The sequence below is a fragment of the Gobius niger genome (assembly GCF_951799975.1).
Source record: "Gobius niger genome assembly, chromosome: 3".
Taxonomy (NCBI): Eukaryota; Metazoa; Chordata; class Actinopteri; order Gobiiformes; family Gobiidae; genus Gobius; species Gobius niger.
The window spans coordinates 42,267,411-42,293,333 of record NC_136854.1 but is presented as its reverse complement, the minus strand read 5'-3'; the positions used below and the strand labels follow the sequence as shown (position 1 = coordinate 42,293,333).

At 42.0% G+C, this 25,923-nt stretch overlaps 1 protein-coding gene across 1 annotated transcript in view; it reads left to right on the top strand.

Annotated features, from left to right (window-relative positions):
* Positions 1-1,479: 1,479 nt before the first annotated feature.
* p2rx3b (purinergic receptor P2X, ligand-gated ion channel, 3b) overlaps positions 1,480-25,923 on the top strand; it is a gene marked incomplete at its 5' end in the record, with an annotated part of 27,661 nt that continues 3,217 nt past the window's right edge. Inside the window, 11 exons of the mRNA XM_079552946.1 lie at positions 1,480-1,610; positions 7,935-8,070; positions 8,138-8,209; positions 9,608-9,671; positions 9,739-9,832; positions 16,404-16,481; positions 16,566-16,707; positions 16,803-16,939; positions 19,227-19,320; positions 19,394-19,459; positions 19,530-19,607. Of these exons, the coding sequence (XP_079409072.1) occupies positions 1,480-1,610; positions 7,935-8,070; positions 8,138-8,209; positions 9,608-9,671; positions 9,739-9,832; positions 16,404-16,481; positions 16,566-16,707; positions 16,803-16,939; positions 19,227-19,320; positions 19,394-19,459; positions 19,530-19,607 (1,092 nt within the window). The remainder of the gene's footprint in view (positions 1,611-7,934; positions 8,071-8,137; positions 8,210-9,607; positions 9,672-9,738; positions 9,833-16,403; positions 16,482-16,565; positions 16,708-16,802; positions 16,940-19,226; positions 19,321-19,393; positions 19,460-19,529; positions 19,608-25,923) is intronic.

The window sequence follows — 25,923 nt, the reverse complement described above, 5'->3', positions numbered from 1 at the left end:
AGAGATCCGGGGCACTTCCATTTGTTTGTGACTGGAAATGCACACGGCGTCTCGAGTTTCTGAGGAGCCGAGGAGGGAGGAGACGCTGGGCTAATGTAGATCGAGAGGAAGACGAGAGGAGGGAGGGAGGGGAGGGGGGGGGTTGGAGAGGAAGGAGAAAGGAGGAGAGAGAGAAATGAAGAATAAAGAAAAAAGAAAGAGGGAGAGAGGAAGGAGAAAGGAGAAAGAGGAGAGAGGGGGAGATAGAGAAAGAAAAGGAAGAAAAACAGAGGGATGAGAGAGAGGTAAAGGAGAGAGATATGAGAGGGAGGGAGAGAGAGGGAGAAAGAGAAATAAGTGGGGAGAGAGCAAGAGGAGAGAGAGTGGAGAGAGAGATATGAGAGGGAGGGAGAGAGAGAAGAGACGGAACGACAGAGAGAGAAAGGAGAAAGTGGAGAGAGAAAAAGAAGTGAGAGAAGAGAGGGAGAAGAGGGGAAAAGAGGAAGGAGAGTAAGAGGAAAGAAAGGAGAAAAAGAGAGAGAGGGAGGGAGAAAGTGAAAGGAGAGGGAGAGAGAGGAGAGAAATGAAGAATAAAGAAAAAAGTAAGAGGGAGAGAAAGGGGAAAGAAAAGAAGGGAGAGAAAGAAAAGGAGAAAGAGGAGAGAGAGATATGAGAGAGAGGGAGAAAGAGAAAGGAGGGGGAGAGAGCGAGAGGAGAAGAGGAGAAAAGAGGAAGGAGAGAGAGAAAGGAAAGAAGGAGAGAAAGAAAAAGAGAGTGAGGAGAGAGAGGTATGAGAAGGATGGAGAGAGAGGGAGAAAGAGAAAGGAGGGGAGAGAGATATGAGAGGGAGGGAGAGAAAGAGAGAGAGAAGAGATGGAAAGAGAGAGAGATACGAGAGGGAGGGAGAAGAGGGGGAAAGAGGAAAGGAGAGAAAGAGGAAAGATAGGAGAAAAAGAGAGAGAGGTATGAGAGGGATGGAGAGAGAGGGGGGAAAGGGAAAGGAGAAAGCAAGAGGAGAGTTGAGAGAGAGAAGAGAGAGAGATATGCGAGGGAGGGGGAGAGAGAGGGAGGGAGATTAGGGGAGAGAGGAAGGAGGGATAGATGGGGAAAGGGGGAGAGGGAAAAAAAGAGAGAGATATATATAAGAGGGAGAAGAGAGAGGGAGGAGAGAGAGAAAGGAGTGAGCGGGAGAAAGAGGGAGGAGAGAGTGAGGACAGGGAGGAGACAGCGAGGGAAGAAAGAGGAGAGAGGGAGCGCTGGGTGGACGCTGTTGTGACTTGTTGACTTTTATTCATCGATATAAAGCTCCATCGAACTGAGCGTCACTATTGGATTTCTAAACCAGAGAGACCGGACCTCACGGACCTCACGGAACCTCACAGAACCTCACAGAACCTCACGGAACCTCACGGACCTCACGGGACCTCACGGGACCTCACGGGACCTCACGGGAAAACACTTTTAAAACCTTTTTGGAATCTTGAGACCCGGCTCCGGATCATGGCCGTGGTGTGGTCCTGCATCACAGACTTCTTCACGTACGAAACCACCAAGTCCGTGGTGGTGAAGAGCTGGACCATCGGCATCATCAACAGAGTCGTGCAGCTGCTCATCATCACGTACTTCGTCGGGTAAGGCCTCCTTTACCAGAGCATCGCATGGGTTACAATACAACATTTTAACAGAACAAAAATAAAAAAAATAATAAAAAAAATGGTTATATTTAGGCACCGGACTTGCAGACTGTTATATATGTGATATTGTGCAGTTATCTGGAAAACAAACACCAAAACAGTGACAAAAAAATAAATACATAGATGAATAAGTGACAAAAATGCCCCCAAAAGACCAGCATAAAAGTGACAAAATACAACAAAAAAGTGATTAAAAAAATAAACAAAAATAAAAAATGTAAAAAAGCAATGAAAAAGTGGCAAAAACGCAACAATAAAGTGGCTAAATAACAACAAGAAAGCCACAAAAGATCGACAAACATATGACAAAAACACAACAAAAGATTGGCCAAAAACGTAGCAAAAATCAATGATAAATGTCATGACAACGCAACACAAAAGTGGCAGAAGATTAAGGAAAAAATGTAAAAAAAATAAATAAAAAAGACAAAAAAAAAAAGGGACGGCAACGCAGCAACAACATGAGGAGAAAATGTGCTTGGTTCAGAGACCAAAAAATAAAAAATAATAATAGTAATAATAATAAATAAAATAAGATGACAAAAAAGAATAAATAAATAAAAATATAAAAAAAAGAATAAATAAATACAAATAATAGTTCAAAAAATAAATAAAAATATTTTTAAAAAAAAGAATAAATACATACAAATAATAGTAATAAATAAAATAAAAAGCCAATTTTTTATTATTATTTTTTATTTTCTAAGTAATGAAAAAGTGGCAAAAACGCTAAGAGCCACAAAAGATCGACAAACATATGACAAAAACACAACAAAAGATTGGCCAAAAACGTAGCAAAAATCAATGATAAATTGATGAAAGAAGTGGCAGAATATTGATAAAAATAAATAAATAAAAAGACACAAAAAAAAGTGAGGGAAATGTGCTCGGACAGACAAAAAAAATAAAAAAAATAATAATAAATAAAATAAAATGACAAACAAAAGACTAATTAAATAAAAATAATAGTACTAATAATAAATAAAATAAATAAAAAACAATAAATAAATACAAAAAAAGTAATAATAATAAATGAAATAAAATGTCATTTAAAAAAAAAAAAGAAATTCTAAATAATGAAAAAGTGGCAAAAACGCTAAGAGCCACAAAAGACCAACACACATATGACAAAAACACAACAAAATATTGGCCAAAAACGTAGCAAAAATCATCAATTGATGAAAGTGGCGGAAGATTGATAAAAAAAAAAAAGAAAATAAAAAGACAAAAAAAAAAAAAAAAGTGACGGCAGCAACAACATGAGGAGAAAACGTGCTCGGACAGACACAAAAAATAATAATAATAATAATAGTAATAATAATAAATAAAATAAAATGACAAACAAAAGACAAAATAAATTAAAAGAATAAAAAAAGAATAAATAAATACAAATAATAGTAATAAATAAAATAAAATGCCATTGTTTTTTATCATTATTTTTTTTTAATTTTCTAAGTAATGAAAAAAGGGGCAAAAATGCTAAGAGCCACAAAAGACCAACACACATATGACAAAAACACAACAACAGATTGGCCAAAAACGTAGCAAAAATCAATGATAAATTGATGAAAGAAGTGGCACAAGATTGATTAAAAAAGATAAATAAATAAAAAGACAAAAAAAAAAGTGACGGCAACAACATGAGGAGAAAACGTGCTCGGACAGACACAAAAAATAAAATAGTAATAATAGTAATAATAATAAATAAAATAAAAGACAATCAAAATACTACATAAATAAAAATAATAGTACTAATGATAAACAAACATAATTAAAGAAGAATAAATAAATACAAATAATAGTAATATATTTTTTTTAATTTTTAATTTATTTATTTTCTAAGTAATGAAAAAGTGATAAAAACACTAAGAGCCACAAAAGACCAACACACATATGACAAAAACACAACAAAAGATTGGCCAAAAACTTGCTCCGTTGCCAAAAAGTGGCAGAAGATTGATGAAAAAAATAATTTAAAAAAAGCCACCAAAAAAAAAAAAAGTGATGGCAACTCAGCAACATAAATACATAAAAATAATAGTAATAATAATAATAAAAAAAAATCAATAATAACTTTTACGTTTTATAAGAAGTGTTTGTATGAGCTGGTCGCTGCCCGGACTCAGGATGTGCAGATCGTCTCCTTATAATCACATTGGGCTGGATCTTCTCTTCTTTCCTGTGGATCTTCTCTTCTTTCTTCTGGATCTTCTCTTCTTTCCTGTGGATCTTCTCTTCTTTCCTCTGGATCTTCTCTTCTTTCCTCTGGATCTTCTCTTCTTTCCTCTGGATCTTCTCTTCTTTCCTCTGGATCTTCTCTTCTTTCCTCTGGATCTTCTCTTCTTTCCTCTGGATCTTCTCTTCTTTCCTTTGGATCTTCTCTTCTTTCCTCTGGATCTTCTCTTCTTTCCTCTGGATCTTCTCTTCTTTCCTTTGGATCTTCTCTTCTTTCCTCTGGATCTTCTCTTCTTTCCACTGGATCTTCTCTTCTTTCCTCTGGATCTTCTCTTCTTTCCTCTGGATCTTCTCTTCTTTCCTCTGGATCTTCTCTTCTTTCCTGTTTCTCTGCAGCGCTAAAGCAACGACAACATTATGCGGATTACATTTGAACGGACCTTTCTCTTACCTCAGCAAAACTGTTGTATTTTGTTTGGCTAAAGTGTTGATTTCTTACAATGTTTGAACTCCTAAACTAATTCATAATTTAGTTTTAGTATAAATAATGCATGACATGGTTTACCTCAGTGTTCACACTAATATAATATTTGTATTCCAAATACCACCAGGCCTATAAATCGAGGTCAAATCAAGGCTAAACCAGGTTGAAAAGGGTCTAAAAGTGGACGCAAACTGGACTAAACGGGGTGTAAACAAATCTGAAACAGAAATCTATTACTGAGGCAAAAATGTCTTTAATTGGATTGAACATTTGAGTTGAAAATGGCGCTCAGAGAGACATATGAGTGTAATGTGGTTATGAGCTTGGAATCTAAGGAGTTCTGGAAATAGAGCAAGTTAAAGGGGCTTAGATACAAGTCGGTCATTTTATACTCACTACTGCCACCTCAGGTCTTATGCGTAACTGCAGCTTCTATATTAAAGCAGTACTAAGTAACTCTTGCCCCTAGAGGCCATAAGCACAACTGCAGGTGTCGAAGCAAGTTGCAATTTTTTAACTTATTAATTGTCTTGGAGAGTAAATACTACACTGACATAAAAGGTGGCCCCCAGAGGCTATAATGTTGAGGTTCGGCCGTTGGGTGTTTTCGGCCCTCCATGACAGAAACTTGCCTCCCCCTGGCCTAAACGGTCAAATATGCCCAAAAAAAATGTTTTTTTTTTCCCCACAAAAAAGTTCCATATTGCACCTTTAACCTCTTACCACCTGAACCCGTCTGTTTAGATGTGTTTTGTAGGTTGAGGTTAGCGGTTACATTATGGGCCGGTAAGTCCTTGGTACTTACAGTGGTACTTACAGTGGTACTTACAGTGGTACTTATGGTGGTAATTCTAGGCACTTATTGTGGTTCTTGCAGTGGTAATTACAGTAATCACAGTGGTAATTCTAGGTACTTATTGTGGTACTTCAAGGATACTATAGTGAGAATGACAAGGTATGTTTCTAGATACAGTGGTAACTCTTAGGTTGTACTTCTTGTTTTCTCTAATGCTGTTTTATGTTGTTTTATAGTCACACGATCCTAGAAATTACTTCTGTTTGTAGAAGTACCTCATTATTACCAAATTACCAAAAAGTACCATAGATGTATCACTGTAACTACTAGAAACTACCATTTAAAGCAGTGTTTCCCAACCAGGGGTACGGGGACCCCTTGGGGTACTTGAGCACTTGGCAGGGGGTACTTGGACTTACCTCAGATTTAAAAAGGAGGGGAAAGAGATAGTTTTAATTATGATTTTGAGTAAAAGGCTTGACTTTGAGAGTATTTTTTGCTGTATTTTGAATATTACACTCTACTAAATACTGAATAATCCATGTTTAGGTGCTTAATTTGTTAAGATTTTGGCAGGATCTTTGAGGGAGGGGTTACTCGGAGTATAAATTAATGCCTCAAGGGGTACATGGGACAAAAAAGGTTGGGAACCACTGATTTAAAGTACCAAAGTAAATTATAGTTTGACCTTCATTACTAAGAGTTACCACAGTATCTTATAATGAGAGATTCATTATAAGATAATATAATGAATACCTCTGTGTCTCCCTAACCCCGAACCCTATTTACTAGTAATTATGACTTTTAGTACCACAATAATAACCTAGAAGTACCACTGTAAATACTAGTACTTACAGCTGTAAATACCACTGTAAATACTAGTACTTAACACTGTAAATACCACTGTAAATACTAGTACTTAACACTGTAAATACCACTGTTAATACTAGTACTTACCACTGTAATTACCACTGTAAATACTAGTACTTAACACTGTAAATACCACTGTTAATACTAGTACTTACCACTGTAATTACCACTGTAAATACTAGTACTTAACACTGTAAATACCACTGTTAATACTAGTACTTACCACTGTAATTACCACTGTAAATACTAGTACTTACCACTGTACTTACCACTGTAAATACTAGTACTTACCACTGTACTTACCACTGTAATTACCATTGTAAGTACCACTGTCATTACTAGTAATTACCACTATACCTGGGGTAGGCAACGTCAGGCCCGGGGGCCAAATCCGGCCCTCCAGCTTAAACCTCTGGCCCCCAAGATGAATTAGATGAATATTATTACAAATAAGAGATCAAATACCTGCTAAAGTCGGGGAGAGTGGGGGAAGATGCACTGCAAAAAGTATAAACATCTCAATTTGAGCATAATAATCAAAATTTTAGTTGTTTTGACTGGTTAAGAAGTTCTTGGGCATTTGTCCTGGATTATTTCACTTGTTCTGAGATGTTTCTGACTCGTTTCGATACATTTCGTCCTTATTTCAGGTCATTTTCTTTGCCAATGGGGTAAGAACATTGGTCTTGTCTCATTGGCAATTTTACTTTCTTATTTCAAGTGAGATTTACCCTAGAACTGGTGTGAAATGTCCTCAAACAAGCAAAGGAAACTTGGTCTGATCAGGAAAAGTGTCTAAATGAGTGAAAACCGCTCAAAACAAGAAACATTTCCTCAATTCAAGTCATTTAAGCCAATGCTTGATATTCACTTTTTGTAGTGTGCTTTGGTGGTTATTGTGTAAAAACTGTACCACATAAATACAAAATGTTACTATGTATATATAGTCCATTTCGGGACAAAAATCACCTGGACCGCCTGAACTGAGCACATTTTGTCCAGTTTGGCTTCACCCAGATCTAAACGCTTTTTGGAAAAAAACAAAAGCATCAAAATGGTGTCGAAAATGTAGATGAAAACATGACGACAACGAAAAAGCGACAAAAAAATGCAAACAAAATAGCGAGTAAAACATGCGAGAAAGCAATAACGACAAAATGACGAAAGGGCGAGAAAAAAGCGACAAGAAAACAGGACAAAAAACCTACAAAAACACTTTAAAAAATTCCCAAAAGTTCCAATCTCTTTCGTAGGTCTTAGCTCTCGGGGGGTGAGAGGTTTAACCCCTTAACTCCCACCTGAACCGAGCACATTTTCTCCAGTTTGGCTTTACCCCAGTCCAAAAGCTTCTGGAAAAAAGGTGTGAAAATAGCAACAAAAAAGAGACGAAAAAATGACAAAAAATTGACAAAAAATTGATTAAAAATGGACAAAAAAATGAAAGAAATTTGCTTAAAAATTGACGTAAAATGACAAAAAAATTGACAAAAATGTGATTAAAAAATTGACGAAAAAAAAATACAAATATGTGACAAAAAATGACCAAAGAAATGACAAAAAAGTTACAAAAATGAGTTGAACACACAACAAAAAAATGATGGGAAAAAAAAATCTGATGACGTGAGGAAAAAGATCCTCTCGGTTCTGGCGGGAGTTAAAAAAACATGTATAATGTAAAACATTGGCTTTTGCACAACATGGTTCTTTGGGCTTCATTGGTGGTTCGGCCCTTGGTGATTTGACGATGATGAAAATCGGCCGTCCAACACACAAACTTGCGCAAACTCCACGGAATTACCGGCCCGTAATGTATAGTGTTACCGAAACTTTTTAGATTTGGGTAAAGCTGAACTAGATGATAATTGAGACGGATCATCGACAGCCTTTGTGGTTTAAAACTGTGATCAAAGTGTGTGCCCCTCCCTCTGTGCCGCAGGTGGGTGTTCCTCCACGAAAAGGCCTATCAGTCCAGAGACACGGCCATCGAGTCGTCCGTGATGACCAAAGTCAAAGGCTTCGGCATCTACAACAACAAAGTGATGGACGTGGCCGACTACGTCACTCCCACGCAGGTATTCACGGGTAAAGTTTAGGATTGAAAAAGTGGACATGAGTGACTGTGAGCTCGTCCTCTGGTAGGGGGCTTCCATCTTCTGCATCATCACCAAAATGATCACCACCGAGAAGCAGACGCAGGGCTTCTGTCCAGAGGTGAGAGGCAAAACAGACCTAAGATCATCTCCGTTAGTCTAGTAAAACAATCTGAAAAAGGGCTCCGTTCATATGGGATGTTGGGAATATGTTTCATGAATATGCCACTCGCGTATCGCCTTCGTTTGTTTTTTATTGAAGAAATAAGAAGAGAATGTTTACCAAAAAGTCGCTCCTTAAGTCATGCACTATCTGTCAGATAAAAGTAAATATCTGCAATATTAAACAAGATTTTTTATAGATACAGACGGCATCTCTGGACTCGCCCATATATGGTCATGTTTGAAAACAGTTAAGGGGGAAAACAATTTTGAAAAAAATCTAAACTTTCTCTAATTATTCAAAAACTACTTTAACAAATGCAGAATTATGAATATAGTTTCTACCAAATAATGATACAAAGACATGGGGAGGAGCAAAGTGGTTCAACAGCCCATAAATACATTAAAAAACGGAGAATGCTAACATGATGCTACATGTTAGCATCGGGCTAATGCTAACGGCTAGCTAGCGATAGCTACAACTGCCGTTTTTTCACTTTTACTGAACAATCTGCTGTGAGAAAATATCCATATGGGCCCGATTTACACTTGACTTCATTTGTATGTGATAAATAAGTTCATATTCCACCAGAAAATGTCTAAAAAGAGTGAAAAATTGTGTTTCCTAAAAGATTCTATTTTCCCCCTCGGCGAAGCCACGCCCCCTTCTATGACGAGATGCCGTCTGTATCTATCACGTCACAGGAGATGTTTGCTTTATAGGTTTAAAAATAAACAAATTATGTCAATTTTTTCATAGTGGAAACAAGATGGCTGCCACAACTGAACTGGCTGATACTCAGTTCAATTGTTGTATTTTCATAATTTTGCCAGATTCTCTGAAATAATTTACACTATATCAACCTAATGCAGTATGCAACATTTCATCTGCATCGGTTAATGCATCAATAAATTACATGAAATTTAATCAGTGAATGTGAACTGAAATGGCTCATTTTCATCATGTACTGTTGTCACAAAAAATTAAATATCTTCAATATAAAGTAAGATTTTCTCATGAAATTGGCATAGTGTGTGCGGTTTGATGTGATACTATCAACTCTCTGGAAATTTCGGCCTTACAGGTTTGAAAATCCACAAACTATGTGAGTTTCATTAGTTGAAGTAGCAAGATGGCCGCCGTAACTGCTATTCGATATATATTAGTGGCTCATTCTACACATTAACGACTGCTATTCAGTAAAATTGTAATATCTTGCATTATATTATATTATATTACATTACATACATTGGGAATTCAAAGGAACAGGAAGTGCCGGAGCTCACAACTTCCTGTTACCACAAACCAACAACAAAGAATGTGCGGTTTTCACCCTGTGTCGTGTGTTCCCCACAGAGTGAATTCAAGTACCTTTGCAAAAGCGAGAAAGACTGCAAAGCTGGGAAGCCGGCCAGCAACGGTAAGAGGAAATCAAACTGGTCGGAAAGGAAGAATGTTTGACAAACAGCTGGTGTCTCTGTGCGCAGGGATCCTGACCGGAAACTGCGTCCCGCTGAACGAAACTCTTAAAACCTGCGAGATCCAGGGCTGGTGTCCCGCGGAGATCGACACCATCAAAACGTGAGACGCTTTGTTTGAAGGTTCAGTCGTTGTTCTCCTGGGCACTTCTTTCTTATTTAAAACAACCCCAAGATGAAGTTTGGTGTGACAGGACGTCTCTCTGAAAGCTGTTCAAGTTAGAAATGCATTAGGAATGTTAGGGACCATAATAACAAGTTAGATTTTTTGCATTCCCTGTTCCATCGTCCGATCAGGAATGGGGCCCTTGAAGTCAAATTTAACAAATACATATAGGGCCAGATCTTGTCTTCACTACAAACAGCACAATTGAAAACAAAAGCGAAATTGCCTTAAAAAGTCTGTTTGAGCGTCGGTTACGCACGGGCCTACTTTGATAGATCAACGCGCTCACCCCTAACACCAAAACAACAACAGTTTTCCAGAAATAAACCACACACGCCTTCAAGTGCCACAACATCAGGTCTGATCTGAGTTTTAAGGAGACGTTTCCATCGTGTGTCAGTCTTTACCTCCTGATGATGCTCCTTGTGCAGCCACAGCTCAGTCCAAAAGAAAGAAGCGCATTTCACAGGGCGCAGAGCAACTTTCAGCCGCTCCAAGAATCCTGCAGCTGGAGCGCAAATGTTCCAATAAGCTACAGTTTTCTTGCCACTACTGCATAACTCTGTAACTCCTCCGCAGCCGATGTGACAGTTTCTGATCAGTTAAATCCTGTACATTTCGTAACTTTGCGCATTCGAGCGGTGTCCAACGCAAGGCTGCCTCTCTGTCCCGCCCGCTCAGCTTGGATCTGCAGCAGTGGAGGGACACTTTTATTTCTTTTATCTTTACTAAACATTGCGTTGCATCAGCATGTTACGCATGTACAGGAGAACCCCCCCCTCGCAGGTCTGGGGAAAGCATGGGGAGGGGGCGGCACCACAACATCCCAATGCGAGTCTGTCCCCCCCTCCTGTCCTGCACGGCAAAAAGTGAATATCAAGCATTGGCTTAAATGACTTGAATTGAGAAAATATATCCTGTTTTGAGCTGTTTTCACTCATTCAGACACTTTTCCTGATCGGACCAAGTTTACTTTGCTAGTTTGAGGACATTTCAGACCAGTTCTAGGGTAAATCTCCCTTGAAATAAGAAAGTAAAATTGCCAATGAGATAAGACCAATTTTCTTTCCCCATTGGCAAAGAAAATGACCTGAAATAAGAACGAAATGTATCGAAACGAGTCAGAAACATCTCAGAACAAGTGAAATAATCTAGGACAAATGCCCAAGAACTTCTTAACCAGTCAAAACAACTAAAATTTGGATTATTGTGCTCAAATTGAGATGTTTATACTGATCTAGTTAATTACTTTTTGCAGTGTGCCCACTTTTTGGCCCAGGTATGACACTGAAGATTGTGGCCTCCCTTCATTGTCTGCCCGTCAGCTATAGAATTGACTTTAAGATCTCGATGCTTGTGTTTAAATGTCTTCATGGATCTGCTCCTGAGTATCTCTCTGAGCTTTGGTCCGTTTATGCCCCAGTCAGATCAGTGAGGTCTGCGAACCTGCTGTCTTTGAACGTGCCCAGATCCCGTTTAAAGACGCGAGGGGATCGAGCGTTTAGTGGAACAGTCTCCCCCTAAACGTCAGAGCTGCTCCGACCACAGAAACCTTTAAGACGGCCCTAAAAACACATCTGTTTGCGTTGGCGTTCGATTCAAGCTGAGCTGTATTATAACTCTGTTGTTTGTGCTTCTCTTGTTGTTTTGTACTGTTATTTTACATTGTGTACCTGTATGTGAAGCACTTTGGGCACCTATACTGCTGCTACTACTGTTGATACTACTACTGTAATACTAGTACTGCTGTTACTGCTACTGCTGATACTATTGCTACTGCTGCTGATACTGCTGATACTACTGCTGATACTACGACTACTGCTGATACTTCTGCTACTACTGCTACTGCTGATACTGCTGATCCTGCTACTGCTGCTGCTACTACTACTACTGATACTACTACTACTACTACTACTGCTGATGCTGCTACTACTGCTACTACTGCTACTGCTGATACTGCTGATCCTGCTACTGCTGCTACTACTACTACTACTACTACTACTACTGCTGATACTACTACTACTACTACTACTACTACTGCTACTGCTGATACTGCTACTACTGCTGCTACTGCTGCTGCCGCTACTACTATTACTGCTGATTCTACCACTACTACTACTACTACTGACACTACTACTACTACTGCTTCAGCTGCTGCTGCTGCTACTACTACTACTACTACTTCTGATACTGCTGATACTACTACTACTGCTACTACTACTACTGCTGCTGCTGCTGCTACCACTACTACTACTACTGCTACTGTTGATAATACTACTACTACTACTACTGCTACTTCTGATACTGCTGATACTACTACTACTGCTACTACTACTACTGCTGCTGCTGCTGCTGCTACTACTACTACTACTACTACTGCTACTACTACTACTGCTGATAATACTACTACTACTACTACTGCTACTACTACCACTACTACTACTACTACTACTGCTGATAATACTACTACTACTACTACTACTACTACTACTACTGCTGATAATACTACTACTACTACTACTACTACTACTACTACTACTACTACTGCTACTACTGCTGCTGCTGCTGCTGCTGCTACTACTACTACTACTACTACTACTACTACTACTGCTGATAATACTACTACTACTACTACTGCTACTACTACTACTACTACTGCTGATAATACTACTACTACTACTACTACTACTACTACTACTACTACTACTGCTACTACTGCTGCTGCTGCTGCTGCTGCTACTACTACTACTACTACTACTACTACTGCTGATAATACTACTACTACTACTACTGCTACTACTACTACTACTACTACTACTACTACTACTGCTGATAATACTACTACTACTACTACTACTACCGGCCGGGTACAGCCCGAAGAGACGGCGTGGGCCCGCCCTCCTGTGGACTCACCACCCGCAGAGGGATCCGTAGGGGTCGGGTGCAGAGAGGACTGGGTGGCAGTCGAGGCCGGGTGCCTCGACGACCTGGTCCACATGCGCAGCTTCTGGCGTTCGGGACATGGAACGTCACCTCGCTGGGGGGGAAGGAGCCTGAGCTTGTGCGGGAGGTTGAGAGATACCGGCTAGATATAGTCGGGCTCACCTCCACGCACAGCTTGGGTTCCGGATCCCAACTCCTGGAGAGAGGCTGGACTCTCCATTTTTCTGGAGTTGCCCGCGGGGAGAGGCGGCGGGCTGGGGTGGGTTTGCTCATATCCCCCCAGCTCAGCCGTCACGTGTTGGAGTTCACCCCGGTGGACGAGAGGGTCGCGTCCCTACGCCTTCGGGTCGGGGACAGGTCTCTCACCGTTGTCTCGGCCTACGGGCCCAACATCGGTGCAGAGTACCCGGCCTTCTTGGAGTCCCTGGGAGGGGTACTAGATAGTGCTCCGACTGGGGACTCCACTGTTCTGCTGGGGGACTTCAACGCCCACGTGGGTAACGACAGTGAGACCTGGGAGGGAGTGATTGGGAGGAACGGCCTCCCCGATCTGAACCCGAGTGGTGTTCTGTTATTGGACTTCTGTGCTAGTCACGGTTTGTCCATAACGAACACCATGTTCGAGCACAAGGGTGTCCATAAGTGCACGTGGCACCAGGACACCCTAGGCAGGAGGTCGATGATCGACTTTGTAGTTGTGTCATCTGATCTCCGGCCGCGTGTCTCGGACACTCGGGTGAAGAGAGGGGCGGAGCTGTCAACCGATCACCACCTGGTGGTGAGCTGGATCCGCTGGCAGGGGAGGAAGCCGGTCAGACCTGGCAGGCCCAAGCGTGTCGTGAGGGTCTGCTGGGAACGTCTGGCGGATCCCTCTGTCAGTGGGGTCTTCAACTCCCACCTCCGGAAGAGCTTCACCCAGATTCCGGGGGAGGCGGGGGACATGGAGTCAGAGTGGACTCTGTTCTCCTCCTCCATTGTCGATGCGGCTGCTCGTAGTTGTGGCCGTAAGGTCTCTGGTGCCTGTCGCGGCGGCAATCCCCGAACCCGGTGGTGGCGCCCGGAAGTAAGGGATGCCGTCAAGCTGAAGAAGGAGTCCTACCTGGCCTTGTTGGCTTGTGGGACTCCTGAGGCAGCTGAGAGGTACCGGCAGGCCAAGCGTGCTGCGGCTCGGGCGGTCGCAGAGGCAAAAACTCGTGTCTGGGAGGAGTTCGGGGAGGCCATGGAGGAAGACTATCGGTCGGCCTCGAAGAGATTCTGGCAAACCATCCGGCGCCTCAGGAGGGGGAAGCAGTGCTTCACCAACACTGTTTACAGTGCGGGTGGGGGGCTGCTGACCTCGACTGGGGATGTCGTCGGGCGGTGGAAGGAGTACTTCGAGGACCTCCTCAATCCCGTCGTCACGTCTTCCAATGAGGAAGCAGAGGCTGGGGGCTCGGAGGTGGGCTCGCCCATCACCGGGGCTGAAGTCACCGAGGTGGTGAGAAAGCTCCTCGGTGGCAAGGCTCCGGGGGTGGATGAGATTCGCCCTGAGTACCTTAAGTCTCTGGATGTTGTAGGACTGTCTTGGCTGACACGTCTCTGCAACATCGCGTGGCGGTCGGGGACAGTGCCCCTGGATTGGCAGACCGGGGTGGTGGTCCCTCTCTTTAAGAAGGGGGATCGGAGGGTGTGTTCCAATTACAGAGGAATCACCCTCCTTAGCCTCCCCGGTAAGGTCTACTCCAGGGTGCTGGAGAGGAGGATCCGGCCGATGGTTGAACCTCGGATCCAGGAGGAACAATGCGGTTTTCGTCCTGGTCGTGGCACACTGGACCAACTCTATACCCTCCGTCGGGTGCTTGAGGGTTCATGGGAGTTCGCCCAACCAGTCCACATGTGTTTTGTGGACCTGGAGAAGGCGTTCGACCGTGTCCCTCGTGGTGCCCTGTGGGGGGTGCTCCGGGAGTATGGGGTCCGGGGCCCTCTGTTAAGGGCTGTCCGTTCCCTGTATGACCGCAGCAGGAGCTTGGTTCGCATAGCCGGCAGTAAGTCAGACCTGTTCCCGGTGCGTGTTGGTCTCCGCCAGGGCTGCCCTTTGTCACCGGTTCTGTTCATTACTTTTATGGACAGAATTTCTAGGCGCAGCCAGGGGCCGGAGGGTGTCCGGTTTGGGAGCCTCAGAGTCTCATCTCTGCTGTTTGCGGACGATGTTGTTCTGATGGCTTCAACGAACCAGGACCTCCAGCACGCTCTGGGGCGGTTTGCAGCCGAGTGTGTAGCGGCCGGGATGAGAATCAGCACCTCCAAATCCGAGGCCATGGTTCTCCACCGGAAAAAGGTGGCTTCCCCTCTTCAGGTCGGTGGGGAGTCCTTGCCTCAAGTGGAGGAGTTCAAGTATCTCGGGATCTTGTTCACGAGTGAGGGACGGATGGAGCGTGAGATCGACAGACGGATCGGTGCGGCGTCAGCAGTGATGCGGTCGCTGTATCGGTCTGTCGTGGTGAAGAGGGAGCTGAGTCGGAGGGCAAAGCTCTCGATTTACCGATCGATCTACGTTCCCACCCTCACCTATGGTCATGAGATTTGGGTAATGACCGAAAGGACAAGATCGCGAATACAAGCGGCCGAAATGAGTTTCCTTCGCAGGGTGGCTGGGCGCACCCTCCGAGATCGGGTGAGGAGCTCAGCTACCCGGGAGGAGCTCGGAGTAGAGTCGCTGCTCCTTCACGTCGAAAGGAGCCAGCTGAGGTGGCTCGGGCATCTGTTCCGGATGCCTCCTGGTCGCCTCCCGCGGGAGGTGTTCCAGGCATGTCCTAGTGGGACAAGGCCTCGTGGAAGACCCAGGACACGGTGGTGGGACTATGTCTCCGAGCTGGCCTGGTGTCGCCTCGGGGTCAGAACAGCTGGAGGAGGTGTGTGTGGATCGGGAAGTTTGGGCATCTCTGCTGAGACTGCTGCCCCCGCGACCCGGCCCCGGATAAAGCGGAAGAAAATGGATGGATGGATGGATACTACTACTACTACTACTACTACTACTACTACTGCTACTACTGCTGCTGCTGCTGCTGCTGCTACTACTACTACTACTACTACTACTACTGCTGATAATACTACTACTACTACTACTGCTACTACTACTACTGCTGATAATACTACTACTACTACTACTACTACTACTACTACTACTACTACTACTACTGCTGCTGCTGCTTCTTCTGCTAGTGTTGTTGTAAACGTGCTATACAAATAAAGTTGACATTGACATTGTAAGGAGCGCCCCCGTCTGCGCAGTCGTCTGCTCCACAGCCTGCGCTAAGAACCACAAGATCTGGCCCATAACGTTCTTGTATGGGAGGTTTGGGGCCCCCTGCAGGTCTGAGCTCATTCTACACATGAGGACATGGCTGGGACATGTAGGGGGAGGAAAATACTTCATTTTGACATTTTTAAAACTCTGTATAGTCCCTTTAACAGGCCCTGGAGCACGGGGGCTTATTTCATCTTTATTTAACCAGGAAAGTCCCACTGAGATCAAGAATCTGGAGGGTCTGAGGACGTTCTCCTGACGTGTTCTTGTGTCCCGCAGAATACCAATGCCCGAGGTGGAGAACTTCACCATCTTCATCAAAAACAGCATTCGCTTCCCGACCTTCAACTACACCAAGTCTGAGCTCACTGTTCTTCTCGATACTCATGTGGGTAAACCCTCTCAGGCTGATGAAGATGCTTTTATCGTTGTTTTCCTCAGGGGAAACTTCCTGACGACCATCACACAAGCCTACATCAAAACCTGCAACTACGACAAGGTGAACAACACGTACTGCCCCATCTTCCGAGTGGGCGACGTGGTGGAGCACGCGGGGCAGAACTTCACCAACCTCGCAAACAAGGCGCGTAAACCCGACCCAAAACACGCACAACGGGGGCCGCTCGGGTCTGGAGACGCCCCCCGGTCTCAGCTGTGTCGGTTTGTTTTGTCCCTCAGGGCGGAGTGATCGGGATAAAGATCGGCTGGATGTGCGATCTGGACAAATCGGACGAGAAGTGCAGACCGGAGTACACGTTCACTAGGCTGGACGCCATGTCGCAGAAGAACGCCGTCTCCCCGGGATACAACTTCAGGTAACCGCGGCGACGGCTTTTATCTTCAGATACAAAACAGCTTTGTGCACCTTTTCTTTTACTCCACTACATTTGAAAGATGAATCTAGTACTTTCTACTCCACTACATTTCTGCAAAAGGCTCCAAGGTATATATGCTTTGTTAAATACAAAAAGGCTGAATAATGCACTCTCTGTGGACAGTAGGTGGCGCTGTGCAGATGTCACAACTGGAGAGAAGTTTTGTCCCACAATGATGAAAATGTAACAAAAAAGTGAGAAAACTTTGACAAAAAAGTGACGAAAAATGTACGAAAAAAATGTGACAAAAAAATGACAAATGTCACAAAAATGTCACAAAAATGTACACAAATTTGACTAAAAAATTACAAAAAAATTACAAACATTTATGAAAAAGTGCCAAAAATGTCACAAAAATGCTTTTTACAAATATTTTTTTACAAAAAATGTCATAAAAAAAAATCATCAAAGTCATTTTTTTATTTACAAAACAGCTACAAAAATTAGTTGAACACCCCCCCAAAAAAATGATGTCAAAAAAATCTGATGACGTGAGGAAAAAGATCCATTTAATGCCTCATTTGAAAGCTACAAAAAAAAGATCTACAAAACTAGATCTTAGCTTTCAAAATGAGGCATTACACAGGCCTGCAGGATTTGGGTAAAGCTGAACTGGAGAAAATGTTCTCTGTTCAGGCTGGAGTTAAGAGGTTAAGTAATAATAGTGACAGAGCTACTTTTGCTTTTATTAGAGCAGGGGTGTCCAAACTCTTTTCATTGAGTTCGTGAAGTGCACGACCTCGTGAAGTGCACGTGGTCGAGGGCCACAGATCTGTGGTCAGTGCAGTGAAAAACACTGAAACAAGTGTTTTTAGCCGAGTCTGTCTCACTTTCATGAACTTACATGTGACCTTTAAAAGTGACCCTGCAAGTTGTGAAAAGTGCTTATAAACTTGGGATGCGAGGAAGGCTTGGAATGAGTCTATAAACAACGAACATTTCAATTTGGTGGCTTCCGCTTTCATTCTTTGCCATTTTATTTCGACTCACGATCATAAACATAGACGATAGAGGAGAGAGATGGAAATATGTCACTGTTTTGAAAATATGGCAGCTTTCTTGATGTTGCCGTTAAAATGCACTTCCAATAGCGCAAGTATTGGCCAAACCAGCTCATTTGCATTTTGAGGTGATGTCAGCAGCTGAGGAATGTAACTACAAACTCGTAATGTAACTTAATTACTTTTAAAGGGGGGGTATTATGCAAAATCGACTTTTTCAAGCTTTGCATCATGCTATTATGTCGTTCCCTCATTAAAAACATGCCTGAAGTGTTGCCTTGGCACATTCACGTATTTCTGAGTAATCTGTAAAAACTCTGATGGCGGCCATTTTAGGGATAGGTTTGCCTGAGTCCTCCTAGGAACGCCCCCACCTCCTGGAGACGCCTCCGAGCTTTCGTCACCAGCCGAGTAACCAACCACTGCTCCTCAGCAGAACCCCCTCCCCGCTGATGCCACAGACAGCGTGTGGAGGGGGCGTGTCTAAAGGCTCAGAGGTTCTTAAAGAGACAGAGGCCTATTTCAAGACATTCACTACAGCCATTTTGAGAGAGACATTTTATACAAGGCAGTTATTCTAATTTACTGCATTTACAGACCAACAGAAGGTTTGCTCATCATTGTAGTGTCATTTAGACTGGTGCTATGGGACTGAAAAAAACATAATACCCCCTCTTTAAAATAAAGTTAACAGTAAAACGACTAAGTTACTTTTTAAAGGAGTGATCATGAATCTATCATCAGACTTGCGGACCTCTGCTTTCAATATCATGGTTGTTGTCGTTCCCACTGTCCATCCATCGATTTACTTCAACTCTTTTCCGTTTCCGGGTCCTCACACTGCACCAGCCCCTTATGGCGCCCCCTGCAGGTGGTGGGTCCACAGAAGGACGGCCTCACGGTTCTAACCGGGCCTGTTGGTCTCTCATAAGGAGCTTCTGAACCGCTCTTTGTCTGACCCGTCACATAGGACCTGTTTGCCATGGGAGACCCTACCAGGGGACTGAACAGAGCTCCTCTAATCATTAAGGTGCTCAAACCCCTCCACCACGTAAAGGTGGCGGTTCCAGGAGGGGCACGTTCTTGTCGTCAAGGCCATTTCCACAGCTTGTTTTCAGAACAACGTGTTTGGAAAAGGACTCACAAACTTAAGAGTCAGGTCTGCAGATATAGACGAACCTGCTCACACGACTGTTCCTTAATATCTTTATCTCTTTCTGCTTAAGATTCGCCAAATACTACAAGATGGACAACGGCACCGACTATCGGACTCTGATCAAAGCCTACGCCATTCGCTTCGACGTCCTGGTCAACGGGAACGTGAGTCGAGCACAGACGCACGGGACGCTCTGGTAAACGTATGTGTGAATAACCTAATGCACGTGTGTCCCAGGCGGGGAAGTTCGACATGATCCCGACGCTGATCAACATGGTGGCCGCCTTCACCTCAGTGGGCGTGGTACGTGGCCACAATGAGACGCCCAAAAACGTGACGATGTTCCTTGCTAACGCCTCTTTTATCCTCCAAGGGGACTGTGCTGTGCGACATCATACTCCTGAACTTCCTGAAAGGAGCAGAGCAATACAAGGCCAAGAAGTTCGAGGAGGTAAAAACAAGAATATGACAAAACACAAACTCTTTAAGCCGCACTGCAGAATAATCCTGATTGTTCTACTGTCGCAAAGCTCAGAAACCAAATATGCTTCAAACACTGACACTACAGGTGAATAAGGAAACTTTTTAAATTTAGAGATATCTGTTTGAAACTTCTGCTGAGGATTACTGAGATACATGTGAGGAATAAATGTATTGCAAGTTTTCTGTCATTTTATGTTTTCGTGCAAAAACGTGGTCTTTTAAGCCTCAAAAAGTTCACAATTGGCCATATTTTCGACAATGTCTTGCTGGATCGAGCCAGGTTAAAATGTATGGTTTTATTTTGTGACATATTAGATACAAATACTTTTTTAGTGGGAAAAATCGTGATAAAACACACATTTTTGCGTTGCTTTTTGAAATTCAAAACTCAATAAATCAGGCTTGGAATGAGATACTTTAACCTCTTAACTCCCGCCCGAACCGAGAGGATCTTTTTCCTCACGTCATCAGATTTTTTTCCATCATTTTTTTGTTGGGTTTTCAACTCCTTTTTGTAACTTTTTTGTCATTTTTTTTTTGACATTTTTTTAGCCCATTTTTTGTCATTTTTTTGTCGATTTTTTATCAAATTTTTGTAATTTTTTTGGTCAAATTTGTGTCACATTTTTGTCATTTTTTTTTGTTTTTGTCACATTTTTGTAATTTTTTTGTAAAATTTTGTCAATTTTTTGTCATTTTTGGTCACATTTTTGTCACTTTTTCGTCAAATTTGTATCACATTTTTGTCACATTTTTGTAACAATTTTTTTGTCACATTTTGTCACATTTTTGTCATTTTTTTGTCATTTTTTTGTCAAATTTTGTCTTTTTTTTGTCACATTTTTGTCACTTTTTCGTCAAATTTGTATCACATTTTTGTAATAATTTTTTTGTCACATTTTGTCACATTTTGTCACAATTTGTCACATTTTTGTCACATTTTTGTAATGATTTTTTTGTCACATTTTTGTCATTTTTTGTCACATTTTTTGTCACATTTTTGTCATTTTTTCGTCAACTTTTTGTCAATTTCCTGTGACATTTTTGTGACATTTTCGCCACTTTTTCATACATTTTTCGTCACTTTTTGCCAACGTTTTCTCACTTTTTTGTCACATTTCCATCATTGTTTTCGTCTCAGTTCTGTTGCTATTTTCACACCTTTTTCCCCAGAAGCTTTTGAACTGGGGCAAAGCCAAACTGGAGAAAATGTGCTTGGTTCAGGTGGGAGTTAAGGGGTTAAAATGTCCCTTTAAAAAACCCTTTCGGAATATTGTCAAGCTCAAGGATGGAAAGTGTGAAGAGGTGGGTCACAGCACATCTGGGAAGCGAACGAACCATGATTGCCGGGGCTTAAAAGCAGGACCGAGGGCGATGATTGGCTGATACGGAGGTGTGGCCTCTCGGAAGCGATCATTGGCTGGAGGTCGAGGTGATGCTGAAATCAGTCCAACAGGTTGAATTAGTCGCTTCTACAGACTCCAAACTTCACAGTACTGAAGAATATTTTTATGACTTTTCCAGAGGGATTTTTAAATATCTAATTCCTGCCTGATTTATTGAGCTTTGAATAATAATTTTAAAAAGGCTGAATTTGAATTTTCACAAACTTTTCCACCTGTTCACAAACTAAACACGATCCAGAATCCTCTCTGAACAAAATCTTTGGAACTATTTCAACAAAATAAAACCATAAACCTGGGTCTATCCATTCTTTAGTTTATATAGGGAGTTTTGGTCATTTTTAATGTTTAAATGCCTCATTTTGTATGAAGACATGTGACAGACGTATGACAGTACATGACAGAAAACATGCAATACACTTTATTCCCTCAATTTATGTCAGTAAAGGTTTGAAATTGAAATCTCTTCATTAAATCTTTCCCTCATTCACCTGCAGCTTCTCTCCTTAACAGGACTTCACTTTAACATCTGCCAAATGCATCAATCTGGGCTGTCGCATTTCAGATGATCCTATTAATAATAATGATAATAATGGTAATGATGCATTAAGCTCCTCCTCCTGCTCTCAGTTGTAGTCCTGAGCAAGTGGCAGCGCCCCCTGCTGACAGAGAAGAGGATGTTTTCAGAATGGCTGGTGTCCCTCACAGTCCTCTCAGCTCCGTCGGCATCTGTGGATGTGAATGATGTGGATGTGGTCGGGTTTAGGAAGGACTGGTCTTCAGGATCCTTCCTGCTGAGCGGACACTCTGTGGGCTGGATACGGTTCAACGATACCAGTATTGAAAAAATATATATATATTGATAGCACCGGTACTTTAACAATACTTGGTTTACGATACCGATACCTGAACGATACTTTTTTCGATACCTATACTGACACATTTTTCATCTAGAACCAGAAAACCGAACAATAAAGTTGATTTATTTAAATTTAAATTTAAATTTGTATCATTTATTTGAGTTGAAACCAACTCCTTTTTCCTGCGGCCCCTGAACCAACAGCATCAAAACTCTCTGAAGATAGAACACATTTTCAGAATCTGCTTTTATCTTTTCGAAAGCAGTAATACCTAAAGACTGGTAAAGATACAGACGGCGTCTCTGGACTCATATATGGTCATGTTTGAGAACAGTTAAGGGGGAAAACAATTCCCCAATTTAAACTTTCTCTAATTAACTAAAGTTTTTCTTTTCTTTTCTTTTCTATTATTCAAAAACTGCTTCAACAAATGCTGAATTATGAATATAGTTTTATCCTAAAGAAAGATACAAAGACATGGAGAGGAGCAAAGTGGTTCAACAGCCCATAAATACATAAATAAAATGGAGAATGCTAACATGATGCTACAGTTTAGCACCGTGCTAATGCTAAAGCTAACAATCTGCTGTGAGAAAATATCCATATGGACCCGATTTACACTTGACTTGATTTGTATGTGATAAATAATCCCCCTCGGCGAGGCCACGCCCCCTTCTATGATTGAGATATGTTCTTAGCTTAGCTTATACGAGTTGATGTATCAGTCACACAAACGTTGTTAGCATTTAGGTAAAGCTCCAAACTGGGGTGAGTTAGAAGCTCCTAAGCTGTTCCACGTTTTCCCTTTTTAAACAGTTACGTGAGGCTTTTACACGATCCAAGTCTAGTTAAACAAAATTAAACATGGAGTACTAACACCTGGAGTACTTTAACATCCGTGTTGTAATATTGTCGAAGTACTCCAGGTGTCATTACGCCTCACAATATAGTCCCCCTTTTTATCCGCTTAGAAAATCAACATGTTTGATTTTGTGTAACTAGACTTGAATCATGTAAAGCCTCGCGTAACTGTATTTAAATAGAGAGAACGTGGAGCAGCTTGGTCGCTTCTAATCTCCCAGTTTGGAGCTTTACCTTTTGCAGGGAGCGGCTAAATGCTAACAACGACCAGACAGTTATACATCAGGTAAGAACATGTCTCAATGTGTAAAAACCCTGACCTATTCCTTTGACGGTACCCAGTATTTTAACATAATTAAAGAAAACAAATTGAATTTTGTCGTCAAACTTTACATTTTTGCAGCTTCTGTCCAGAACAAACACAAAGCCTCTCGTGTAACATCATGAGAGGAAAGCATGTGCTACGCTACAACATTTAAAAGTAGTTTTCACCTACAAAAACACAAAATAAATGTCTCTATTTGCATTTATCGATTGGGGATTTTCATTCCCAAAACACCCAAGGGCCGAACCTCAACATTGTGGCCCAAAGTAAAGAACTATTTTCTGCAACATCAGTGGTTCCCAAGTGTCAGGGCTTTGGGACCCACCATTAACCTCGGGTGACGAGCCGAGGACCCAAATAAAACTGTCATTTGTCATATATTGTATAAAATATTGTATTTTCCACACAATTTTTTGTTGAACAAGCCGTAGATTTCCCTATAACACTGAAATTATGATCAAAACAACCCAATAACATTCATTTTGACGGACACAGATAGCGTTTCTTTGCAGTTTCAGATGGAAAATATTGAATAAAAGTTCCCTATAGACTCGAGACCCACTGACAATGGTTCCGTGACCCACTTTTGGGTCCCGACCCCCCAGTAAAGAATCACTGTTTATCATTGTATATGGCCAAGCGGGATGTTCTGACAGGACATTTTTATAATACTGACGCTATTTCTCGCATTTTTAGACTACTTTATATTTAAAGGGACTATATAGAGTTTAAAAATGTTAAAATTAAGTATTTTCCTCCCCTTACATGTTCCAGCCATGTCCTAATGTGTAGAATGAGCTCAGACCTGTTCACCACAACTGCCTCTAAAATCCTGCACTGTCACCGGGTCTGAAGTGCCGTCATGCACGAGCTTAAAGGAATAGGCCACCGTTTTTACATACTGAGATATGTTCTTACCTAACCTTAGCCGAGTTAATATATCCCCGTCTGGTCTTTGTCCGTGCGCTCTGCCAGGCAAACGGAGCACATACGCAGCCTCTCCCACATGTCACATAGCTCCGAAAAAGCTCACGATAGAAGCTACCAAGCTCTTCCACGTGTTCCCTATTTAAATAAAGTTACGTGAAGTGTTTTCATGCGAAGTATATTTACCCAGAAATGTAACATGTCGATTTTATAAGCAGATAAAAAGGGGGACTATATTGTGAGGCGTAATGATACAGGAGCACAACGTCCACGCAGTAACTCCTAAAGGTTATTGATGGAAGTGAGCGGGGGAAGTCTTTAGACGGGGATATATTAACTCGTCTAAGGTTAGGTAAGAACATATCTCAGTATGTAAAAACGGTGGCCTATTCCTTTAATATAGAAGCTGCAGTTACACGTATGACCTGAGGTGGCAGTAGTGAGTATAAAATGGCTAACTTGCATCCAGCCCCTTTAAGGTATTCGATCACATGGCTCGTTTCCACCAGCCCTACCCTTCTCTACTCTACTTGGTTTGGTCCTACTCTACTTGGCCTGGTTGTGTTTCCACTATTCTGTAGAATCTGATACTGTATCCATGGTTACCAGGGTGTATCCATGGATATGGCTTTGCTTTTGACTGTATTCATTGGAAACAGTACCTGCTTGGCCTGGTTAGTACCTGGGCCAAGCAGGTACTAAAAAAAGTACCAGTTAACTGTAAAGTGGGCTGGTGGAAACATTTGAAATGCAGGCAAAGTAGAGCAGGGTAGAGTAGAATAGGGTAGGTGGAACTGAGCCATTATTTGCATAATAATATTTCTCTAAATCATCTTGGGGGCCAGAGGTTCTGTGCTGGAGGGCCGGATTTGGCCCCCGGGCCTGACGTTGCCTCCCCCTGCAGAGTATGGTTGTAAACAGATGCATCTAAGGTTAATCATCTCTCATGCATGACTTACAACAATGAGTGAAAAACTGATATAAAAATATTGATACAAACTACACTTTTCATCATCTTTGCTCTTGGATTCGGGGTTTTGTCACTTGTCGTATTGTACAAACGGACTGGAAAATGAAGGTGAACACATTTGCATCCAGCTCTAAGGAAGAAAGGGTTCCTAGTGGATGCAGTTTGAGAGCTGAAATGAAGTCCACCCCCTCGCAGCTCTGCCTCATGTACAAACAGTTACAAATGCAATGAAACTTTCTGTGTCACTTGTAATAAAAATGCATTATGTCAAAAAGCATCACATTTTGAGATCATTTTCTGCTGATAAACATTAAACACAAATTAAAAAAATTGGGTGGAAATTTGTGGAAAAGTGAAAAAAAAAGGAAATGTGTGGAAGTGTTTGTTCTGCCCTTTTGTAGTTGAGGGAAGTTTCTTGGTTGTTTCACCTCAAATAAATGATTCAAATGTAAAGAAATTAAATAGAAGGAAAAGGAACAAATGGATTCTGGTTCTGTTTTCAGAAAAAAGTATTGTTCAGGTATCGGTATCGAAAACCGAGTATTGTTAAAGTACCGGTATCGAAAAAAAAATCATGTATCCGTACCCAGCCCTATTAAGTAACTAATGGCTCGGTTCCACCTACCCTACTCTACTCTACCCTGCTCTACTTTGCCTGCTTTTGAAATGTTTCCACCAGCCCACTTTACAGTTAACTGGTACTTTTTTTAGTACCTGCTTGGCCCTGGTACTAACCAGGCCAAGCAGGTACTGTTTCCAATGGACACAGTCAAAAGCAAAGCCATATCCATGGATACACCCTGGTAACCATGGATACAGTATCAGATTCTACAGAAGAGTGGAAACACAACCAAACCAAGTAGAGTAGAGAAGGGTAGGGCTGGTGGAAACGAGCCATAAGTAACTCATGCCCCTAGAGGCCATAAGCGCCACTGCAG